Here is a 24,989-nt window from a genome sequence, read left to right as displayed (position 1 = left end):
TTGTGTACACTAATCATATTAACAAAACCCCCGATTCAAAATGATCACACGGCTTCATTATATAACATCATAAGTGCTCTCATTACAAAAGCTGCTGAGTCCGGTTTTGGAATAAAACATCATGGAATGGTGCAGGGAAAGTCGATAATTAATACTGTTTCACGCTTCGAATGTAGGGTCGAGAACAATTAATATCCTTTAATTAAAATTAAATTATTTTAAAATGGATCAACATATGAGAATATCTACCGATTACAATGATTATTACTATCTCAGGAGTGCTTACTGTGCTATTAAAAAGGATATTCCAATGACGTCCCCGTTATACAGCAGGAAATTGCGTGTGAAACCATGGGTAACAGGTAGTCGGTAAATAAAATAAAAAAGCAATATTGTAAATGTTCATGATAATAAGTGGACTACGCGGATCGCAGGGATCCCTCCTAGTTAAAACATATCGTATCCAACTGAAGGCCTACGGACCGACGCGACGCTAGGGGCTGCGGAAGGGGCAGTGTCAATGTGCGATCATGATCACTGTTCTTCCCAACCCCTCTGTTATACCCTCCAACCCTCTGTGTTTCTTAGAGGACCGAATATATTCTGTGTCAACAGTTTAGAAGCTATACGTTTTTGCTCTGTCTCAAAGCTCATGGCATTATTTCTATTATTGGCATCTATTATTAGTAAAATAAGTTTTATTTCAAAGTTAACACTTACCGCATATTTATAAATTGAATTGAATTGAAAAGTAATGAATTGTAATAAAGTATTATAACATTTGATATAAAGGGGGGAGGGAAAATAAATAGTAGACCTAATGCTATTGGATGTCAACTGTATAACAATACTAACAAACGTGTCTTGTTACTTGTACATATTGGCTCTTATAGTGATCTTATTTATTCTATGTATAAAAAAATCGCGTGCTTAAAAAACAAAGCGATAAATTTTGTTATCTAAGCAAATTATCAGCCACGTAGCGCAAAGGCCAGGCGGTTTGGAAGAGTTTGCTTGTAACAAAAACAATATAAACTGACCATAAACTTGTAATTAAAATTGTGACCATCAGTGCAAATGGTAGGTATACACAATTTTTAAACGAACGCGAGTCTTAGCCTACTTCAGTTTTCTATAGATATTTCTCGAGTCACGAAAACTTAATATTTTATTTAAGCGTAAAAATAAACGAATTTTTTACAAAATATTCAGTTATTAGAGATATTGAAGTTTGAACATTTTCATGGACTTTATTGTTTTAAATTAAACTGTACCAATTCAATATCTCTTAATTATAAAAATATGTTATAGACTAAAAGAATTATCTTTCAAAGTTTTAATTTAATTCACCAGCCCACAAATGACTGCCAATGGCGCAGTGTAACGGGTACTGCGCGGCGGTTATCTCTGAGATAACCAAATCAAGCAACGTTGAGCGTGGCTACTGCTTGGATGGATAACCGCTGAGCGATCCTGTCTTTGCAAGCAGTGCTCCTGCCCGGCCATTAGTGGTGGTTCGGAAGTCACCTTTATTTCGTTCGCTGGTCCCCAGGTTCAGTGTTATAGAGGGCTTCCTGACTTCGCCTGGTTAAATAAGATTTTACTTCAATACTTGTATCCAATAAAAATTCATTTTCTTTGGTGAAAACCAACAAATAATTGGTGCAGTACACAAGGTAGGACTTTTACTTACAGTAGTGACATTGCTTCTTCATCTCCTCCTAATAATCATGTGGTGGAGTTTTATACACCCATAGCAGTTTTTGGACTCGCTCTTTATTCCTTTTGTTGATTTTACTCAAAACCTAATTGTATGGAATTGTACTTAAAATGAAAGGCATGTTTTCAAATAATTTATAACTGAGGAGCTGACATACATTCATTAAATGAGATGTGATGATATTATGGATAGTTATTAGTCCATTGTCAATCCCTGGAATCTGATTATATGTGTAACTATGCAATATGGTTGCAGGGTATAGAGAAGTGCGCCGGGATGTGATGATATTATGGACCATCACTGGTCCATCATCAATCACTGGGACCTGAACATCTATGTAACTATGTGATATGATTGAAGGGAATAGAAGTGCTTCGGGATGTGATAATGTTATGGACCGTCACTGGTCCATCATCAATCACTAGAACCTGAACATCTGTGTAACTATGCAATATGGTTGCAGGGTATAGAGAAGTGCGCCGGGATGTGGACATTATGGACCGTCGCAAGTCCATTGTCAATCCCCGGAACCTGATCATCTGTGTTACAACCTGCACCGTTGCAGCAGTCTGGGCCGTCATTTTTGCAGCTCTCTATTTTTACTTTGTGAGTATCTTTTATGTATAAGAGTGTGTAATAAAAGAAATATCTTAAAAAGAATGTCATTTTTATTTCATACCAAAGATTAATAGGTAATAAATTATTGTAGGGTTTCCATTTTGGAAGGATAAAATCATATGAACTCAGAATGAAGGTAAAGAGATGTTATTTAAATTTAAAGTTGAATAATATGTTCTATGTAGCTGTAAATACAATTAATATTGGGTCTAAAATGATACAACATTAATTGCTGTTTTTTCTTTTAGGTAAAACTTTATCATTTAATTCCTTTTTTCTTGTTCTTGTACTACACAGTTAGTTTGGTCTCTATTTCCAACTATACATAGTATCTTATTTCATTATCTCTTGAGGTCTACCAATTTCTGTTTCTCCTATCTGCAAGATATCTTGAGACCAATTTCATCTGTAGAATTTGCCAGCCTGAAACCCAGTTTCTACAAAGACAAGAATGAGTTCTATGATGATACATCCATCCACAATATTTGGCCAAGCATCATTGAAGGGCCTACATTGTAAATGTTTTAAACTTTAAACCAGCGTACCTTTTTAAAGAGTGAACTTTTTCAAGTCAGATTTGCAGCATTGCACTCTATTAATAAAGACCTTTAATTTGATGTACTACTTGATTTATGCTCTAATTTAAGATTTCCCTCTGACTCCTTGCAGGCCATCCCCCCGACATGACAAAAAGTGGTAGTTACTTCAAAAAGTAAATTTATACGTGCAGAAATAATGTACCAAGTTTTATTGCTTTACCTGTAATCGTCCGGGAATTATGAAGTCCGTGCAGGACTTTTTCACCCTGTATAATAAAAGATTTAAATAAGAAGAAACAATCAATTAATAAGACATGTGCATTGTTTCAAACAGTTTGGACAGTCTGGTAGTCAGTCACCGGTGGTACACAATGTGACACAAGTGAGGACCATGCAACCCTATCAGCGGGAGTTACTGCCCTGGTACATGGATGGTCCTATCCAACCTACCACAACACCACACGACAACCAGGTGGCACTCTGGCACCACCAGATACCTCATGATCCCTTCCAGAGGCTGCTCAACCAACTCATGTTTTTACCAAAAGGGGTAAGTTCATTATTGTTTTTACTTAGACTTCATTTTATTCTCTATAAATATTCATTGATATTTTGGAAGGTGTGAATGAAGTACAAAAGATGTAATGTTATCAAAAAAGTATTTTCAACATCCATCTGATGTTGGAATAAACCACCAATTTTATCATAAATTGTGCTGTGTACAATAACATTTCTATACTCTAACAACACCGATTATTGCCATTGTAACAACTGGTACTCGTTTACTTTATAATTTGTGTTATTATTAATTGTTAAAATAAAGTAGAAACCAAATGCTCCTGAATTCATAAAATAAACAAACAGCAATCCACTTTTATGTTGTTAATTAGTGAAAACTCAAGATTTTTACTTCAATTCATTTTTAATCAAATATTAATTTTATTCAAATATTTTGCTTGCTCTTTTTTTGGTCTGTTGATTCACATTAATAAAATCTGATTGAAATTCAGCAACTACTTTAATTTAATGTGCTAATTTAAGTTTAAGTTTGTTTTAAATCTGACTTATAAACTACCTTATGTTTATGGTATGAAACCCAAACTTAAGTATCTATTGCATACTTATAACTTAAATATATATTATATATTATTTATTTATTATTACACATATTATACATTTTTATTGAAATTTGTTCAATAGTTTTTTATCTCTTTTAAACCTTAGTCCTTGGCTATTCTGGCTTGTTTGGGACCTCCTCAGGATTTGAACCTGTGACCTCTTAGTTAGAGAGCTGTGACTATATCCACTAGTCCAAGAAGAAGGACTTGTTCAATAGTTAATCAGATAAAAAAAAGATTCTTTGTCATCATCTAATTAGACAAAGAACTTACTTATACCATCAGCTGTCCTGTCCATATCTTTCCTCAAACCTTTTTGGTCTCTTCTGTTTGTAGAGCCCTCTCATTGGCCCATAACAGGGGAAGCACATTTTATCTGGTACCAATTTCTTTTGCTTAGCATGTTTTAAAAATTCTTGATTTAAGATATTTTTTTTCTGATCATGACTATGCTTACTTATGTTTGTAATTTAGACTAATCCTTACGGAAACACAGATTAATGTCTACTAAAGCTACTGCATAAATTACAGTATTTAAAAGTAAAGCATTTAAACTACAGTACCCTTGGAATAGATTGAGCGTATATGAAAACGTGTTGTTCCACAAAACTGTTGTCTATTCTGTATACATCCCTCCTGTGTACAACAGTATAACACATTAACTGAGGCCATACTGCGTTCTACATTAAATCATATCATTACAGTACGAGTAAGTCAGGATATATATGAGTACAATCGTAGTGAATGTGTTATTTAAATATCATACACTGCTAGTTTTGTATTATAATTCACAATACTGTATTTTTATAGAATGGAGACACCAAAATCGTTCTTTTCTGGTCAGACTGGTCTCCGAGGGAAACTGTTGATTATAAGGTATTTTAGCTTTTCTCACACTTTGATTTTAGATTAAATCCTTCAGTTTAACTACTGTGTATCAGAACTAAGTTTTAGAGTAAGTTTTTACTTATTTGGGAAAATGTGCTTTTGTATATTGTTGTAGTTCAAGGTCGTAGCCAGTGAGAGAGTCCAAGGGGTCCAGACCTCCCTCAAATATTTAATTTTTTTAATAACCTTTTTAGTAAACGATTATTATTATGTAAATAATTCAGTATTACTGGCATTTACTGCTGAAAGATCATTCTCAACAAAGAAACGGGTCCAGAATTTTTTAAGAAACAAAATGGGGCCTTACTCTCTGTCCACTAAGGAAAAATATCAGTTGGTTGGACTCCCCAAAAATTTATTACTGGTTACATTCTTGTTGTAATTATTATGACCCTAGTTTTAAAATTAATGGAGTGTATGTATTCCTAAACTGTTTTTGTCATAATTTTTACAGTTTTCAATCTTTAATACTATTAAATTTCATCAATAGTGAATAAAAGCACTATACTAATTGTAAACTATTTACTTTATTCTAGCTTTTATGTAATTTTGATTTATTATAAAACGAGTATATTATAGTTGTTTCAAGTATGCAGAATATAAAGCTACAACTTTTACCTATCTTACTATTTATCGACTATTAAATTATGTTTGATCCATGTGCAGACGCAGCAGTGTCCTGTCAAGTCATGTGTGTTTACCAACTCACGCAAATCATTCAACAAGGCCAGTGCTGTTGTCTTCAGAGGACCTGCCAAACTGTTGAGTGACTTTCCTCATGAAGAAAGACCTAATTCACAGGTGACTACTTAACCAATTATATTTAAACACTGTGATAAACTAAAGTAAGAAAATGATTGCATATGAAAAATATATTAATAATCTGCAATAAGTAGGATGTTTCACATTTTTTTGTTATTTTGTTGTACTCATATTTACAGCTACAGATTCTTTAGCGAAACCTTTCAAGGGCACTCGCACACAGCACAAAAGAGTACCTCATAGAACTGCATTTGTTACGATGAGCCATATCTTAAATTCCTAAGACTTAGAGAACAGTTTGAGTTCTTTAAAATATTAATTTGAAAGTTTTAGGTTGAAGACTTAAGCTAGCACTTCCAGTTCTTTTTAGTAAATCAGTAGCAGTATGAGCCTAAAAAAAATTAAAAGCCAAGATTTGGCCACATTGGTTTTTAAAGTATCTTTTCAAAAGTAAGGTTCATAATAACCATAAAATAAGAAAATATGGATCTCTAAAATCATTAGAGGTTGCTATAAATATGAGTAAACAGCGATCCGCTGAGGTACATACCGTGAACTATACAATACCAAGATTATTGGGTAACAAGTCATTTTTATTGTGAAGTCAATTATTTCACAATTTCATAGCAAATGTCATTTTTTGTAATTCTACAATTTTTAACATGCATACCATTTCTCATTAAACATACAGTTCATTCAACAATCACATTCCTTTCACTCTTCACCAATGTAACCTACTTTAAACAACAGAGTAATTCATTCCAATTGGGGTCCCCAGTCGAATGCCAAAACTCACCTGCATTTTAAAATTGTAGTGACGCCAAAAGGTGTAATACCTTGTGCGTTGGGGAATTTTTTATTGAGTTAGGCAGTCTGTTGAGGAAATTAACGCCTGTCTGCGAAGGCAAGTGTTCATAAACGACTATTCTGTACCTACCAGTTTGATCATTCTCTCTGCTTCGTGTCTCATGCATGTGTATGTCTCGCCCTCTGGTTATGGCATGTATACATACAAAACACAGTTGTTTCCAAAATGTACAGAAATGGCAAATGTACAGTACTTCGTCCATCATTGTTGCTTTGTTTGAAATATGTTTGTCATTTAACAATGTCCAAGATGATTTCTTTTTTACAAAACTGAGAGGGAATACGATGCCAATAACTCAATAGGAGGAATATTTGCTTGTTATCAACAAAACTCTTTTTTTAGAGATTTAACCTGCATTTTTCCCCAAAAGTATTTGAGTAAAAGTTTGTGTATATGAAGACAGCTAATTTTTTCTCTCATTCTGTTGAATTCAATTACTAAATAAGAATTGAATTGAATTGTTGTTTGTGTTGTTGTGGTCTTTGATACCTTTCTTGAAATACTATTAGAAAAATTTGACTTATTGAAATGTAACATTTTTTTCTTGTCTTGCAGAAAAGAGACGGTTGCCTCCAAACGTAGTCCTAAAAAGACCCTTGTGCCCCTTTACTTATTTTTACACCCACAGAATCTCAGACCTTTGGTGTTTTGGTATAGGAACCTGTCATCTGTCCTTTTTGCCCATTTAAGAAGTTTTCTAGTTTTGTTTTTAAGCGTTTCTAGCCTCCTTGTCCATCAAGGTACATCTTTCTTTAGCCTATTGTTTCTGAGGGGGCAGATTTTCTCATAGGCCTTTATGATGGCTTTCTCTACCAATTTAGCCCACTTTTCTAATTCAAATTCATTATTCTGATAGGGTTCTATTTCCTCCGACTCTTCTGCTATGTATTCCCTCCAGTTGGTGAATTTTGTAACCTTGTGGGTCACATTCGTCTCTACTACTGCCTCTATGTCGGACCTAATGAGATAATGGACCAAAAGTGAGGCTTCCTGTGACACATGCAACCTTGCTATGTTAACGCTTTTAAAGCCTTTTTAGAAGATAATATCCAAAACCTTTTGTCTTACTCTAATAATACAAGTGGGATTACACCCTCTATTTCTTGAGTAATATCATTACTGAAAATAAATTGTAGGAGCTCCTCACTTCTAGCGTTAATATTGATGCTGCCCCAGTAGGTATGGTGCGTGTTGCAGACACAGCCAAGGATGAGGGCTATACCTCTTTCTCCACAGTACAGTTGGAGGAATTTAGCTGTGCTTTAGGGCCCAGATACTACCCTCTCAACAAATAAACGCTATCTGTGTGGCGGGTTGCGTTTACGTGCTAGCTGCTGAGATGAAGGTGCAGCAATCTCTTTAACGACTTTAAACTCACGATTTTGATTTGCAGATAAAATTGACAAATACGTTATTTTCAAAAACACGTTAAACAACACTATAATAACTGAAAAACAAGGATAAGTCCCATTATTGCTATTATTTGGTTTTCTCTTATTATTTAATTCCACCAAAATCAGCACTTTTACAAACCAGACTGATTTTAGCGAGTGTGATGAGTTATTTGGGCCAATACGATTCCTGAAAGGAGGGTTTTACCCATGAGTCACAGAACATGTTTTCGGGACGCAGCGCATAATGCTACCCCGCCACCCCTCCCGCCAATCACCATACACTCAAGGTCACGCGCACAGCTAAAGTCCTCAAACTGTACTACAGTAGCCTTTGCATTTCCACTGGTGGACAGTGTGTTGAAGGATTAGGGAAATATGATGTAATATCTTGATGGTGAACAAATTTAATCTTTGCTTATGCCCTATTTTGTCAATCTCATTATTTAGTCATTACTAAATGTTTATGTTCAGGTGTGGATATTCAACAGCCTAACAATGCCAGGGGAAGCGTATGTCCACCCCAGAGATGTGTTCAACTGGACGGCCACCCCACGGTTGGATGCAGATATCCCCATGTTTCCCCATGGGGTCTGGTTATATTACAACCCCTTGTGGAAACATCAGGACCCTCCCATGTGAGTAGAATAGAAACTTACTGTCCAAAAGTGATTATTGAACACCTTTACTGCAGTGGCTCTATACTGGAGTTATATTGAGTTGTACTGAACCTGAGGCCTAGTGCGTCTGGCACATTCAAGTTGTTAAATATATATGCATCAACATTTGCAAACCTTATGTATAACAAAATGAAATGTGATATTTGAAGAACTACTAGTATCTCCTGTGTTATTCAGATAGAAAATAAAAAAGGTTTTAAACAACGTTAGTTACATGTTCAGGAATATCAACTGAAAATCTAAAAGTAGGCTACAGCAAAATCCTATATTGTGTACTTTTTCTTGATCTTACTTATTGTCTCCAATCCCATAAAAAAGAATAAATTCCGGCACACACAGCAACAGACGGATGAATGAAAAATCGATCCCCAGTTTATCAATTGTGCCAACACTCACAGAAACCCATCCTTCTTTATGTATATATTTTGGAATAGCACTGGGGCTATTTTAGAAATGTCAGCTAGCAAACATCAACAGCACTGGCAAGGCATTGTCGTGTTTACACCTGTGTTACTAGCGACATGATGGAACATGCTGTCGAGCTACAGTTTCTGTAACGTGGCTGTTACTGTGCAAGTCACAGTTCAGTACTGGCCCCTGTTAATTCCACAAAGTGCTTCGTTACACAAGGTGAAGACTAACAAAATTACTTAGTTTAAATACGATGTAGTTTTGTTTGTTGTAGGTACGTGTCTGTTAGATTATACGAATGAGGATAATAATTAGAGAGGAATTTGTGGAAAGAAGTATTCAAATTTCTGGAAGATGGGTACTATGAGCTAAGCACTGGAGAAAATAAGAAAGTTGGTTAGTGACTAACTTGGAAATAATTTATGGAGAATATATCACTATTTTTCTGGGGCATAACCAAAGGGATCGAACCGCCAAAATTTTGTTGAACCATCAGACCTGGCTTTGTAGCTTTTCTAGATATTGATATAATTGGAATTGGGCGTGTGCTGTAGTAAACGCTGCAGTCACAACATTCACTGCCTCAGAAATTTACAAGCTCTTTCAATATATTGCCAATTTACAACTAGTACATTGTCATTAATAGCTTAAGTAATATAGGCCATATTTGAAAAGGTTTATGGGTGTATATAGTTTGTAGATTCAAAATCTATTTTTAACATCTTCAATAGAAATTTATCTAACAATACAAAATGTTCCAGTGGCTCTTAGGTTGTGTTGGAATTAGCTTCTCATCTAAAGTCTTCCAGATAGAAGGAAACCCTATTGTTATAAAATCCATCTAAACAAACACTGATTGATGATATCAGATATATCTTTAATAGTAAATGCAGGAAAACCTTCATTAGTACTTACCCTTTAAGAAGGTTAATGCAAAGGGAGTTTGGATTTTGGAGTTAGAACTTTTTGAAAAGCCTTTTTTTAATCTGTATTAGGAAAGATGTTTTTTATACAGACATACATTTATTTATTGTTTTACTGATAGAATAATTTACAATCAGACCTTACAAAATCTTTACTTGTATTTTGTATTCTCTCTTCCACATTGTTTAAATGTATTATACATTCTAATTAGTTTATTTATAATTTGTTCTCTATAAATAAATTAAAGCTAATAAATAATTACCATGAATATAGCATCACAAATTACCTACCTACCTAATTATTCTTTTATGAAAAATGGCATTTAATACATAAAATATCAGTCATAGATCTTTTTTTTTTAATAAATAAAAATTGCTTATTACTTAAATTTAAAGTTCTTAGTAGTATAGTTCATTAAAGATGTATTTTCGAGAGCCAATCTTGGTGTCCAGTTTTAGAAGAAGAAAAGCTGCATCATCAAGCATTTTATTTACTATGTACAACAAATTGACATTGTATTTTTATTTCAACTTATCAAATTTATGTAAATATATTATTTATGATTCTCTGTTGAAGCTTTTAGAAATCAATTATTGTAGGTAATCTTTAGAGTTTTAAATTATTTCTAAACACATAATAAGAGAAAATTATAATAAAATGTTTATATATAAAGTTATAAATGCTAATATAGTGAGCAAACATTTACAGACAAATGAAGGCAGTTATTAAAATACATTTTGTACTTGTGCAAGTGGAGGTTTTGCTTAGCTTGGTGCTTTACTTTCTGTTTCACAGCATCCTATAGCTATCTAAGTGCTTTTTAGTTTCACATTACATCAAACTGATTTTAGTAGTTTCTGAATGTAAAGTAGGATTAATTGTCTACTCTGTTACAGGAACCTGGTGGGCCAGAAGACTCTGGCTGCGGCTGCTTGGTTTCCAAGGACTTGTGATGAGCGCAGCCGAGCGTACGAATACGTGAATAGGCTGGTGCACTTCACACTGGTGGATGGGTTTGGTGACCATCCGGCTTGTGGGGACCGGTGCCCTCAGGGTCGCACCGAGATCTGTCTCAAACTGCTGGCCGACAAGTACCGGGTCACTCTGGTGCTGGAGGACAGGCTCTGCAATCACACTATCCCTAACATGTTCTATGTTGCTCTGCAGTGAGTATTCATAATTACGCTCAATAAACTATTCTGATTAAAATGTCCATTTTTTTATGTTACAGCTTAGCAAAGTATTTTTTTTATATTTTGGGAGCTGTAAACTATTCAAATAATTGTTATCATTGTTGGGCTTTGTAACTCTAAATGCATCTAAATAAATATACAAATCTTTAATAACGTATCTCAGGCAGTTTGAATTATTTTTATACAATGTTTGAAAGATCTTCATAAAAATATTACTAGTAATTATAAGGAGTGTTCAAAATGTTATTAATGGTAATAAAACAGGATGGTAAAATTGGTTCATGTGTTATTGTTCTGTGTAAGCGTTCTCTGTGTGAATTCAGCTAAGCTGGCTTTGACCAAAATTACATGGTTGGATCCCTCTTATACAAAAAATAACCATACAAGCAAAGTATATCAAACAACAACTTATAATGTAATTATAGTATTTTGTGTTATATCTCATACGTAAGTACTAAAAAATCAATATTATAGTAAAAAATTTAAATTTAAATAAAAACGTAGGAGGGGACTTTAGTTTATAGCACTGAATGTGGAGCCAACAAACTTTAATTAATTATTTGATTTTTGAAATTAACAAATATTGAACATTTTGGCTATTGAGTGAATGAGTGTTAGTTTTGGACACTACACTGTACAATAACACTGTATCCATCAGTAGCTAAGGTGTTAAGAGATGTTGCCATAAAATAAATAATAAACAAAGAAAATGTAACCAGCACACTTTGATTGAGAGCTTTGAAACCTTTATATTCAGTAAATTTATTACAAATATTTTTTAGAAAATAAATGTTTTTGAACTGTAACTAAGGCATTGAACTTTGAATGTAACATCATAGATTCAAATCCTGTCTGTGACCAAAGCACTTTTTATCAGGACCATTGACCCTGACTGATAATACTTGATAAGGTACTACTAGAGGCCTTTGAGGATGGGCAAAATAAGCATATAATATTTAATTAACTTCTTTACCAAACATTAAGAGATTTTGGGTTTCCATGTCACTAGTTTACACTAAGTGTGGTTGAAAACCAACTCTTTTTGTGTTCCAATTCTGCTATGTTTAAATAGCTAAATCTATTAACTTGAACTAGTTATGATAAATTAATTCATTATGTACCATACTAGATATATACAGGGGTGCTGAAAAGTCCCGGGACGGTCTAATAACTTTTGAACTAATTACAATATAAGAACCAAAATTTACATCAAGCTTTTGCTCATATAAAACTATTATTTTATGTATTTCACCATGATATCCTACTTATGGGGGACGTCCCGCTAGGGGTTGGTGAAAATTCTTAAATAGAAGCATAGGTCGAGTCGTACATCAAATTAAAGCTCTTTTAATTAGAAACATTTTGGCGAAAATCTGACGTAAAACAGTTGATGCATTACAAAATGATTACTCAAAGATTATAAAATACAGAATTTTTCAAATGCAAACATTCTGGTTGTTAGAGAAAACTGAGACACTTAATCTTTTATTTTACTTCTTTTACTTCAAATCACTTACCAAAACAGTTATAACAAATGTTCAAAGTGTTTGCCTTCAGTTTGCTGACAATATCCCAATCGATTGTAGAATGCTGATATCGCATTGTTTGAAGCTTGGACAGGAACACCCTGAGCTTCTCTTACAATACGGTTTCTCAACTCATCCAAATTTTGAGGTTTTGTTTTAAACACTTTTTCTTTGAGGTAGCCCCAAAAGAAGTAGTCTAAAGGGGACAAATCTGGAGAACGGGCAGGCCATTCTATTGTTCCCCTTCTACCAATCCACTTATGTGGAAAGACATTGTCTAAAAAATGTCTTGCATGTACGCCATAATGTGGAGGGGCTCCATCTTGCCGAAACCAGATATTTTCATTAAACAGATGCCTTACCTCATCACATGATCTAATACGGTCACCAAACCCGCGCATCATTAATAAAGTTATTCTTTCTCTCTCGGAAAGCGCCATAGCAAAATAAACTAGCACTACTGAAACTACTTGCAAAATTAGGGCTTGAAGACTTCTAAGTGACTGAGTTGATAAAACAACTGTATCTGTCAGCTGGCAATTTCATTGGTGTCTTTTTGGTCTTGTTTGCTCTTGCTGATTACCTTCCAGATAAGGAAGGTAATAACCTTACCTGCTGATAAGGAATTTCCAGATAAACAATGCGATATCAGCGTTCTACAATCGATTGGGATATTGTCAGCAAACTGAAGGCAAACACTTTGAACATTTGTTATAACTGTTTTGGTAAGTGATTTGAAGTAAAAGAAGTAAAATAAAAGATTAAGTGTCTCAGTTTTCTCTAACAACCAGAATGTTTGCATTTGAAAAATTCTGTATTTTATAATCTTTGAGTGTCCGCCATTTTGTAATGCATCAACTGTTTTACGTCAGATTTTCGCCAAAATGTTTCTAATTAAAAGAGCTTTAATTTGATGTACGACTCGACCTATGCTTCTATTTAAGAATTTTCACCAACCCCTAGCGGGACGTCCCCCATAAGCAGGATATCATGGTGAAATACATAAAATAATAGTTTTATATGAGCAAAAGCTTGATGTTAATTTTGGTTCTTATATTGTAATTAGTTCAAAAGTTATTAGACCGTCCCGGAACTTTTCAGCACCCCTGTACATATATATATATATATATATATATATATATATATATATATATATATATATATATATATATATATATATATTACTGAGTTAGGGCTGTTATATGAAAAGTGATAGGTAATGGACACTCATATAAACAGAGTAGAATACATTGAAATATTCTTTTATACATCCTTATCTCCATTAATATTTGTTTACCATATACGTTTTACTATTTATAAATGCTATTAAATTAATTTATCTGTAGATTACATGTAAAGTTAAATTCAAACAACATATTTTATAATCTTGTATTGTATATATTGTAATAAGTAATTTTCCACTTGCAGTATTTTCATTACCATTCACAATATTTTTTTACTTTAAATAGGAGTGCAGTTATATCTGATCATAATTTAGAACATGTGGGTTTTTAAATAGGTAATTAAAATGCACAGTTTTTGCTCGGGTAAAGTTGCTTATTACATAAAACATTTTATATCACTTTATTTCTGATCAATGGTAAATGGGAAAAGTAATGAAGCTTGAATAGAAGAGTGAATATGTAATACAGGACAATATGCTGGGAAAAAATGTCTTGGTTTAAAATACAATACACAGTCTAAAATATACAAAGCACAAGATGTTTAATAACTTAAACAAGTATTTATAGTGGGTTATATGAATGATTTATACAGTCAGCTAGGCGTAACAACCTTTACCAATCAAAACTAACACAATTACATAATAATATTAATGAGAATAAATATTACATAATTACACAGAAAATTATATTATTAATTTTTATTCCTTTAGAACCATTAATTAACATTCTATAATTGGATAGCTTAGATAAACTGTTTTAGTGTATTTGAAATGATATAATATATTTTATTACTACAATCTCATAACTCTTAAGGAACAAGGTAAGAAATTTTGTTGAGTTGAAACTTAGATGTAATGGAGCAGGGTTATATTTAAATTCTACATGTACAATTCACATTAACTCAATTACTATAAAAGTTAAGATAGTGATTTGGTTAAAGATTATTTAGAACACGATCAAAGTCCTTATTCACTAGCAACGGTTGATATTTATTACAGAGCGAACACAGTGCCAGTAGTGATGTGGCCGCCTCGTTCAGTTTACGAGCAGTTGGTGCCAGAGGGCTCGTTCATCCACACAGATGACTTCCCTTCCCCTCGGGATCTGGCCTGGCACCTGGACACCATCTACAATGATGACATGGTCTTCAACAGATATCTCAGCTGGCAAGGCACTGGACTCTTTGTCAAATCGTGGTATGTACAATAAATAATATTCTAAAATTGTATAACGGTAGAAGTAAAATATGTATAGATATTGTTGGCTAGGTGCATGGTCCTATACAATAAGATCCTAAATCTCATCAGGTATCAAGCACTGATAAGTCACTGACAAGGAATGCTGTACCTCGAAATTTAAAGATAAACTTGATTGCATTGCTTGTCTGACAAATATTGTCTTTTGAAATGAGGGTGAGTACCTATTAATTATAACTTTGTGATAGCCCACACAAAGTTCCATATTTGGTCCAGTCTTACTTAAACATGTGCACGTCTTCACCACCTCTTCCACCATTCACGATTTTCTCCAATTTTATATATATATATATATATATAATTTCAATAAACATTTAATCCCAAAAAGTACTTGCTCCCGGCGGAGCAAGTACTTTTTGCGATTATTGAAATTAAATAAGGCTATTGCCATTTATACAATTTAATGTATATATATTGGAGAAAATGGTTATTTATATATTATAATTGACTAAGACAATGGCAATGTAAATACTGCATACTGCATAATGTAGGTACTGTCGACTATGTGCGATGTTGCATCACAACAGCATGCCAGATCAGAATCAGAATCAGAATCAGAATCATTTTATTGTCGTCCAACAATTACAAAATTGTATTGACAAAGTCAAATATGATATTAAAAATATCACTAAGTAGGCCTACAGAGCCTAAAATAAATACAATCTATATCTATGTTAAAAGTTTAAAATTGTTTAAAATTTTAAAATTGTAAGTCACTAAAATTAGCATAAAAAATCTCATCTACAGAATAAAATGTTTTTCTCTTGAGCCACTCTGCAACAACATTCTTAAACCTACCAACAGAAATTGATCTAGCACTTAATGGTAACTTATTGAATAGCCTAGCTCCGGTTATTGCATAGTTCTGTTGAGTTTTACTTAACCTAGCATATTGCACATCAATTGTATTTTTAATTATAGTGTTGTGTTCATGGTTAAAGCTTCTAAGATTGAAAGAGTCGAGATTTTCGTTAACAAAAACTAAACTGTGTAATATATATATATACATGGAAGCGTAAGTATACCCAGTTCTTCAAAAAATGGCCTACAGGACTCATTGTCGCTAATTCCTACTATGCAGCGTATGGCTTTCTTTTGCCACTTAAACACAGTCTTGGCTCCACTAGAGTTGCCCCACAGTAAAACCCCATACAGAAGGTGTACATTAAAGAAAGCGTAATATGCGCTAATGACAAGATTAAGACTTGTATACAATTTTAGTTTTTTTAGTAGAAATATTACTCTTGCCAATCTAATACATAAATGGTTTGTATGGATTCCCCAGCTAAGCTTTGAGTCTAAATTGATACCAAGTAGTTTTACAGACTTATTTACAGAATTACGTAAACTAAAGACAATTTCCTCGGTCTTGTTATTATTCACAGTTAATTTATTAGCAGAGAACCAGAGATAGGACCTTTCCCTCATATAGCCCATAACGACATCATTTAATTTTGAGTCTCTGTCTGATGATAACAGAGTAGTATCATCAGCATACAAGACAACCTTACCAGGGACAAATTTAGGGAGATCATTAATGAAGACAGTAAACAAGAAGGGGCCCAAGACTGAGCCCTGGGGAACCCCGCTTGCCACCCTCTTAAGTCCTGATCTCTGGTCACCTACTTTGACAAGCTGAAGTCTATTGCTCAAATAAGACATAATCAAAGACAAAGCATTGTTCTCCAGACCATAATATTTCAATTTTTGAATGAGTTCATCATGAGGTACAACGTCAAATGCCTTACTTAAATCCAATAACACAGCAGCTGTTTCTTCCTTATTTTCAAAGCTATTCAATACATAAGATACGATATTTTCTACAGCTTTAACAGTTGAAAGATTTTTCCTAAACCCATACTGAGATGAAGAAATCAAATTATTGTACTCAAAGTAATATTCCAATTGGTTTTTCACAATAGTCTCTATTAACTTTGATATAACGGGTACTAGGGCAATAGGCCGGTAATTGTTTAAATTCATTTTGTCACCCTTCTTATGTATAGGTACTGTTATTGTTATTTTAAGGCACTGTGGATATATTCCATCAGTAAGCACCCAGTTTATCAGCTGTGTTAAAGGATAGATTATAGCATCTAATATTTCCTTTAATACAAAGTTAGAAAGTCCATAGACATCTTCTGATCTGGAATTACTTAACCTATACACAGAACTATATACATCTCTACTATTTACAACTGTCCACTTAAAACTAGATAAGCCAGGGGGTTTAATACCTGACGATTTCAACATATCAACAGAACTTGCTACATCTAAAATATCACAGTTATTTTTTAACACATTAACAACATTAATAAAAAAGCTATTAAAATCATCAGCTGTTATTGGGATTTTTTCTTTGGCTTTGTTAGGCACACGACCTGTTTCAGCGTTTATAACTTTCCATGCAGCTTTACATTTATTGTGTGACTCAAAAATAAACTTTTCATTTGCTCTTTTTTTCATTTGATCTAACCATTGAGAATATAAACCAGTTGTGGGGTCTAGATTGGGAGTGCTTTCATTGCTCTCAATACAATTACTGAATTGAGTCTAATGCTTTATTTATGTACAGGTACTGTCGACTATATGCGATGTTGCATCACAACAGCATGCCAGATCTAACCATTGAGAATATAAACCAGTTGTGGGGTCCAGATTGGGAGTGCTTTCATTGCTCTCAATACAATTACTGAATTGAATCTAATGCTTTATTTATGTACAGGTACTGTCGACTATATGCGATGTTGCATCACAACAGCATGCCAGATCTAACCATTGAGAATATAAACCAGTTGTGGGGTCCAGATTGGGAGTGCTTTCATTGCTCTCAATACAATTACTGAATTGAGTCTAATGCTTTATTTATGTACAGGTACTGTCGACTATGTGCGATGTTGCATCACAACAGCATGCCAGATCTAACCATTGAGGATATAAACCAATGGTGGGACCCAGATGGGGAGTGCTTCTCATGACCTCAATATGATTCTAGACTGAAAGGCCTATAAGGCATAATTTAATTTATAATTAATTGCATTGTATTATAGATTAAGTTAAAGATTTATCATAAATGATGTTGCAAAGCAATACGAATGGAAAGGAAAATAAATATATAGTTTTAACTTCACTTTTTGTTATGTGGGTTGCATACTTTCAATACATTATTTTGTAATTGATTTTTGTGTTTACATTCCAACATTTAGCAACAAGCCATTAGACTTTTATTGATTTGACTTTGCTATGTTTTACTCATGTAAAACATGTTAAAATATGTGTAAAATATGATTAATAACCATAAAAGTACAAAAATCATAACTATTTAAAATATTCCATGATGGTGTAAAAATTATGCTGTGAGTACTTTTGTAATTACTTATAATAAATTAAGTGAGCTCTTTTCTTTAATGCCACTTTCTTTTGTAGTTTCTCAAAATTAAATACTTAATATTACTAGTTTATAAGGATCTTGAATTATATTAAAAAGGTAAAATAACACAGTTAACCATGTATCAATTTTTTCACAATGTCTTCCCAAATGCTATTGCTATGATTAATATTAATTAATACTGATTGTTACCTAGTCATATTATATAAGTGATATTTCCTGCTAAATGCAATAAAAACTATAAGAATTTGAGAGATTTAATTATTTTGATTTCTCTGAATTCCTATAGAAAAATGCTTAGATAAATCTTTGTAAGCATTTTTAGTGCCTTTAAACTAATGTTTATTTGTAAACAATGTAAATTACAATGAATAGTACTTTTAGTCAAATTTAGGTCTGACGGGATTGTCGATGCAAGTTATGTACATTTGTATAATTTTAAAATCATTGTTTATTTGTAAATTATTTTGTAAATATTTTCATAAGTATATGTGTATATTTTTCCATAGTAGTTTCTTTTGTTTGTGTTTAAGAACTACATTTCTTAGCCTACACAATTGTTTACCTTTGTTTATCTACAAGTTGAAAGCCAAAGTTTATATATCTATGTATTAAAGTATTTTTAAATACAAAAGTGTTGTGTTTCTTGCAATTAACCTTATTTGAGAAGTTCACCTATCCCAATCGTAAGAACAGAATCCGGCAAATATATTAACAATTTTATAACTTTACTGTAGCTATCTATATTTATGTACAGGTACTGCTGACTATGTGTGATGTTGGATCATAACAGTATACCAGATCTAACCATTGAGGATTTAAAGTCCAATAGTTGTCCTTTATAACATTTAAAATAAAGTGTGCCACATTGCACGTACACCTACTTATTTTCTCAGCTTTATCCATGTTTTGCCAGATTCTGCAACTTTTTTTAACCTGTAGATCTCATGAAGTATCTTCTGCAATCATTCTGATTGGATCATTGGTGTAAGGCTGGACAATGCCCAATATGTTCACTGTTCCTTCATCAGAAGCCTCCTAACATTCCTATCCATCAAAGCTTTCAATCGTACTCTGCATTGTCTCAATCACTTCACTGTACACTGCTTGAACATCCTTAAACCTACACCATCATTACCCCTCAAAACTCTTCTAAACTTGGCAAATTCAACCTTCAAATGGTTAGCTAATCTTCTACATAACCACTAAAATACGGGTTTCTCCTAATTCTGATTCATTCATATCAACTCGGATTTTAATGATCAAATGGCTCTCAGCTTGTGGGGCCACTATGAATTGCCAGAGGGGTTTTATCTGTTAGTTGGGACATTTATAACTATGTCCTGTCCCTCAGCTTGCTGGGCCACTATTAATGGCCCTCGCTCTAGGAAGTGCAACAATCTCTCAGCCAAATAAGTAACTTAATTAATATTTCTGTATTTACAGCACATGCCATAGTAAACATTGTTTAGAATAGTTTTTTATCCAAGTGTCAGTGTCTGCTATGGTGTATTTTATCAATCTATAAAAATACAGATCATTTGGTGGAGCTTAACCTCAAAATATGGAAAAAAGTTTTAAATTCTGTTGCTATTAGAGACCTACTCGAAACCGATTCTATTTTTATCCTACAAACAAAAATACTTTCAAAATAGGTCAAGCTATAACTTAAATTTAATTTAACTTGTAAGTTTAAGATCAAATAATAAATAACCAATTAATAAAGTTTTAACCTTGAAGCTAATAAACTTCGTAAATTGTCTAAGAATTTAATTTCAACTTCAGTAATTTCAAAAGCCAAAGGTCATTTAAATCTTAGTTGTAGCACAGACAATGGATACAGAAACGTATCCATTGTCTGTGGTTGTAGTGACTACACTGTTACGCATGCAGGCCACTAGTTGGGCCGCTGAGGTGAGTGAGTGGACAACTACCTTTAATTCCACCTGAGCGGAGAAAGAGAGAAGAACGGGCCACACTTAATGGCCTACAGAGTGTAAAGGGTTTTAAGCATTAAGAATATCTGTCTCTTTTGAAACGCTCAGTACAACATCCAACAGTCAGTTTAATTGTCTCCAGCGTAATTCCAAACTCAAAGTTCTGTTGAACAACACATTTCACAGGAGAGGCCCCAGAACTAAGCTTTGAGTAAACACTCTGGTTCTTTACTTCTCTTTGCCTGAGCACCCTCAATTCTTAACTTAGCTCTCCTATCCCTGAAATAATTCATGATAACCACACACTAATTTCACGGATATTATCATTCTGTCAGTTCCTTCATAATATTTGGTCACAATGCTCTTACGAAAACACTCTTGTTGTCCATTAAAATATTTACATATATAGATAATATATACTTGCTTACATTCTGCACCGCTTGTTCTATGGCCTTAAATACCCGCAAAATACATCTTCCTCATAGTTTGCTTCTCACATATTCTCCTCTCAACCTTCGTTAAATCAACTATCCTTTTAACATAGAATTTCTGAACTAATATTCCCATCACTAGTCTTTATATGACTTCACTTGTGCAAGGTTCCTATCCTATCTCTTCAAGAAAACATTAATAAACTTATCTATCTGGAACCTTCTTATCCTCATCATTTATTTAATGTCTAAAAGAACCACCTCCTTAGTTTAGTCACCTTTACTATCTTTCTTTATCTAATCTTTTCCAGGAGCCTTTTCATCCTATTTACTGCCCACTCTTATTTGGTAAAACTCCTCTGTATCCTGTGCTTTCAATTTCCTTTCTCAGTTGCTGCTGAGGCTCAGTATCATTTTCCTTGTCTACATCATTTGGGAACAACACTCTCAAGAATTTCTGCAATGTCTCCTCACTTCCCTGTATCATCCTGTTTTATAACTATTCTAAGGTGAACCTAACCTTTTGACTTTAAACCTAACCTTCCCACTGAAAACTTTATATGCTTTCCCCAAGCATTCAGTGGGAAACTTTCCTCCCATCTATAATACATTTCCTCAGTAATACCTTCTTCACTTGTTGATATCTATAACAGTTAACAGCCATGTACTCCTCTCTCAAGCCTTCTGTTCTTTTCCCTCTTCCTTGCCTCTGTAATTTCCTTCTCATCTCTATTTTCAACCAAGTCAGCCCCATCATCCACCATGCCACCTTACATTCCCTTCTTGTTACTGGTGGAATGGCCTCATCTGCAGCCAGCTTTGTAGAGATTCAATCCTACTAAAACCTCCTCATTAAATGTTTCAGCATGCAACTCCACTTTCAATTCCTTCAATACCACCCTCTCGTCTAATTGGTACAATTAAAGCACCAACCCTCTGGATCTCCAATTGTTTCTCCACCTACATCTTTAAGATTGAATAAACATACTAGAATGTAATCACTCAGCATCTTTAGTTTGATTCTCAATCCACTCATCTCAGTTCTCACGTCTCCCACGACCACAGAAATATCTATGTTTGACACCATACCTCTTCTATTTTAAAAATATATTCTACTTCCTCCATTTGTTAAGAATTTTCAAACTCTCAGAAAATATAGTAAACCCATACTTTTAGTCCTTCCTTTTCTAACCCCCCTGCATGCTGTATTCATGACAGCATTAAAGGCTTCTCAAATAATCAATCGTCATTCTTCCTGATGGTTGATCTCTGTTGTTTTATTTTATTTATTCATTCAATGATACATAGCCAATTATATATCATAATTTTAGCATTATATGAAGAGAATCATTAACACTGACAAACAAAAGCTGAGAATCAGTGAACTATTATAAAATAATGAAATTAAATTAATCTTTATTCCATTTTATCCTAGCATGGCCATATAGTAACTCAAAGTATATTTTTAAATAGTACTAAATGTTAATAAATTAATACTTTCCAATATGGTTTATTTTTTGGATGAGGCCTTTCGAAACCAAAGGTTTCATCATCAGGCAACTCTGTTAATATTCTACAAGACATATTGTCGGAAATGAAATGGGATAATTTAGGTTATGAGTTCCTTTGGTTGGGCAGTCTGAAAAATCGATTCACCATTCTGCCAGTTGAAGTGATTAGAACATGTGTAAAATATTGTTTTTTCCAGATTGATGCATTTTTGCCTTAAAAATAAATACTACGTTTGATATCAGTAAGATCCTGTGTTCACTTGCTGTAGATAGGAGTAACATTAGCTTAAAATACAATTTATAATAACAAGTTAAAATGTATGTGTATTAAAAACATTTTTATAGTATTAGGGACACCCTAACAAATGTTTTTTCTCACTGATGTAACAATATGCTAGAACATTCCACCACTAAGTGTAATCTTTTGGTGTGGAATGTGAAAATTATTTTGCAGGCTGGGACTCCATTCCAGGAGTTTTTAGATCTCTCCAATAATGAAGATGAAGAGGATAATAAATTTTGAAATTGATAGATGGGTTGAAGAAGTTGCTTTTTCCAATCAATAAAGTCATAATACTTACATAATCATTTATTTATCCAACCACAGAGCCGTTTTACAAGCATATTACAGTACAAAAACTATAAAATATTATAAATTGAAGAGATAAGACAACAAACAGAAAATATGAATCAACTTAGATAGCAGTAATTGAAATAATACAACATGAACTTAACTTAATTTTTAGGCAACAATATAATTTAATAACAAAAATTAAAACATACCATAGAAGAGAGTATTGAGACCTAAAATGCTAGGGATTCACTGAAGAATCTAAGACAACAGACTCTGTTGCCCAGCCTTCTATTCTATAGACAGAATTAATTATGGATTGATGCTATCAAGGACGAAGGACTCCCGAGATATTGACCTGGAAGGAATACTAAAACCAATAGCAGCTAACAATTCTGGACAATCCATATACTTACACTTTACAAAGACAGGTGAGAGAACAAATATGTTTGCTCAGCGGCTTCAAGCTCTATGTTGAAGTAAAAGTCATGAGTCAAAGAAATTTGCAATGAGTCCTCTGCAGTCCAAATATGCACCTCCTTACGCATGCGAAACGTAAGAAAATTACCCACATTTCCAATCACTAGACTGGGGGACATTATAGACTCAGAAGTGACGTACCTGTGCTGTTTGTGTTGGTGCTCCCCCACGCCTCATTGTGTGAATTAGCGTCACAGCCAATCACCAACTCCAAACCGTTCGTCCCAACATGATGCACCAAGGTAGCCATCTCTCTAGAGAGCGTGAAATCCACATCCTCATACAGGAGATATAATGATGTAATCAACAGGGTTCGTCCAGTACCAGCCCCAATCAGCTTGAACCCAGGAACAACATTCTAGAACAGAAATACTGTTCACCTTGTTACAACAATATAAGCTCTGGCATTATTAACATGGGCGCTAACAATTTTTACCCTGCCATGGAAACCTCTTATATTTTACCCTTACAAATCTAGAGTTCTTGTATCAGGGCACGTAAAATTCTTCCGCCAAAAACGTCTGCAGAACACAGCTGAAGCAGGTTTGCTATGCTTCAGATTAACTTGAAGGTCCTTGATTCCCGTGATCAGTAGCCACACCTCTGCTGGTCTGCTTAACCTCTACATCAAAACCACCAAGTGCTGAATCTTCGTTGATGTTATTTGAGCATGATGAACAGGCAGAGGCGCCCAAAGGCAAACTACCAGATGCAACTGCCTGTTGTAACCTTTCCAGATCAACCTTTCCTTGTTGCGTTCTTGATTTCAGAATCCATTAAAGGTCCTACGAATGCCGAGGAAGTAAAAGGTCAACCTAGTCAGAGCCTTGAGTGACTTTTTGCGTTTGGGAGGGCGCCCAACCCCAGGAGCTCCGTTCGTGACGCCCTACCCCTGCGCCATGCATCCCTTAGGCTCGGTTTACATCATATCGTGAGATTGGGAAGCCACCAGTAATCCAAAATCAATATGTGGTACGATTCCGCGCAGAGTACACAATCGGGGCACTAGCCTAGATCCTGGGGTTTAGTAGAAAGCAGGATCATCTCAAGCAGGACGCTTAACTAGCGTTTATCCGAGCCCAACCATTGGTTGGATTCAAATCCCAGGGAATATTCATATATCGAATTCGAGTCTATAAACATTTATATAGTCATAATATCAATCATATTTAGTATTAAAATAGTTCATATAAAACACATAGTAATAATATCATAAATAATAAAGGAACTATACCGATAGAACACAAAAATTTGAACTGGAAATAGGAAAAACTCAAAAATAATAAAGAAAATGATAACATAAGAAACATTTATAACAGGCAAAACGAAATATTTGTAACTATTTATGTTTTTCTTCTGGGTGGCGATGGTTAACCACTTTCAAGAAGTTGTTGTAAGAATCCTCTCTAGAAAACCGTACTTCTATTTCGTACAAATATTTACATGACATGCTACTTTTTAGACTTCTACTTGTAGACGGTCCTCCGCGAGCTGTAGACTGTGTTATTGTTAGTAAGAGACAATTCTTTAATTGAGACAAGACAAGACAATTAAAAAGTTTGTAAGGTTGATACGTTAGTTACTGTTCAAAAC

At 33.9% G+C, this 24,989-nt stretch overlaps 1 protein-coding gene across 1 annotated transcript in view; it reads left to right on the top strand.

Annotated features, from left to right (window-relative positions):
• LOC124359200 (glycoprotein 3-alpha-L-fucosyltransferase A-like) overlaps positions 1 to 19,100 on the top strand; it is a 54,758-nt gene extending 35,658 nt beyond the window's left edge. Inside the window, exons 2-9 of the mRNA XM_046811755.1 lie at positions 2,184 to 2,326; positions 3,212 to 3,427; positions 4,806 to 4,871; positions 5,550 to 5,684; positions 8,379 to 8,542; positions 10,816 to 11,085; positions 14,821 to 15,018; positions 17,954 to 19,100. Of these exons, the coding sequence (XP_046667711.1) occupies positions 2,184 to 2,326; positions 3,212 to 3,427; positions 4,806 to 4,871; positions 5,550 to 5,684; positions 8,379 to 8,542; positions 10,816 to 11,085; positions 14,821 to 15,018; positions 17,954 to 18,056 (1,295 nt within the window). The 3' untranslated portion in view covers positions 18,057 to 19,100. The remainder of the gene's footprint in view (positions 1 to 2,183; positions 2,327 to 3,211; positions 3,428 to 4,805; positions 4,872 to 5,549; positions 5,685 to 8,378; positions 8,543 to 10,815; positions 11,086 to 14,820; positions 15,019 to 17,953) is intronic.
• Positions 19,101 to 24,989: the final 5,889 nt, after the last annotated feature.

Source organism: Homalodisca vitripennis, chromosome 4, assembly GCF_021130785.1.
Source record: "Homalodisca vitripennis isolate AUS2020 chromosome 4, UT_GWSS_2.1, whole genome shotgun sequence".
Taxonomy (NCBI): Eukaryota; Metazoa; Arthropoda; class Insecta; order Hemiptera; family Cicadellidae; genus Homalodisca; species Homalodisca vitripennis.
The sequence above is the reverse complement of the archived record's forward strand: the minus strand, read 5'-3'. Positions and strand labels throughout refer to the sequence as shown.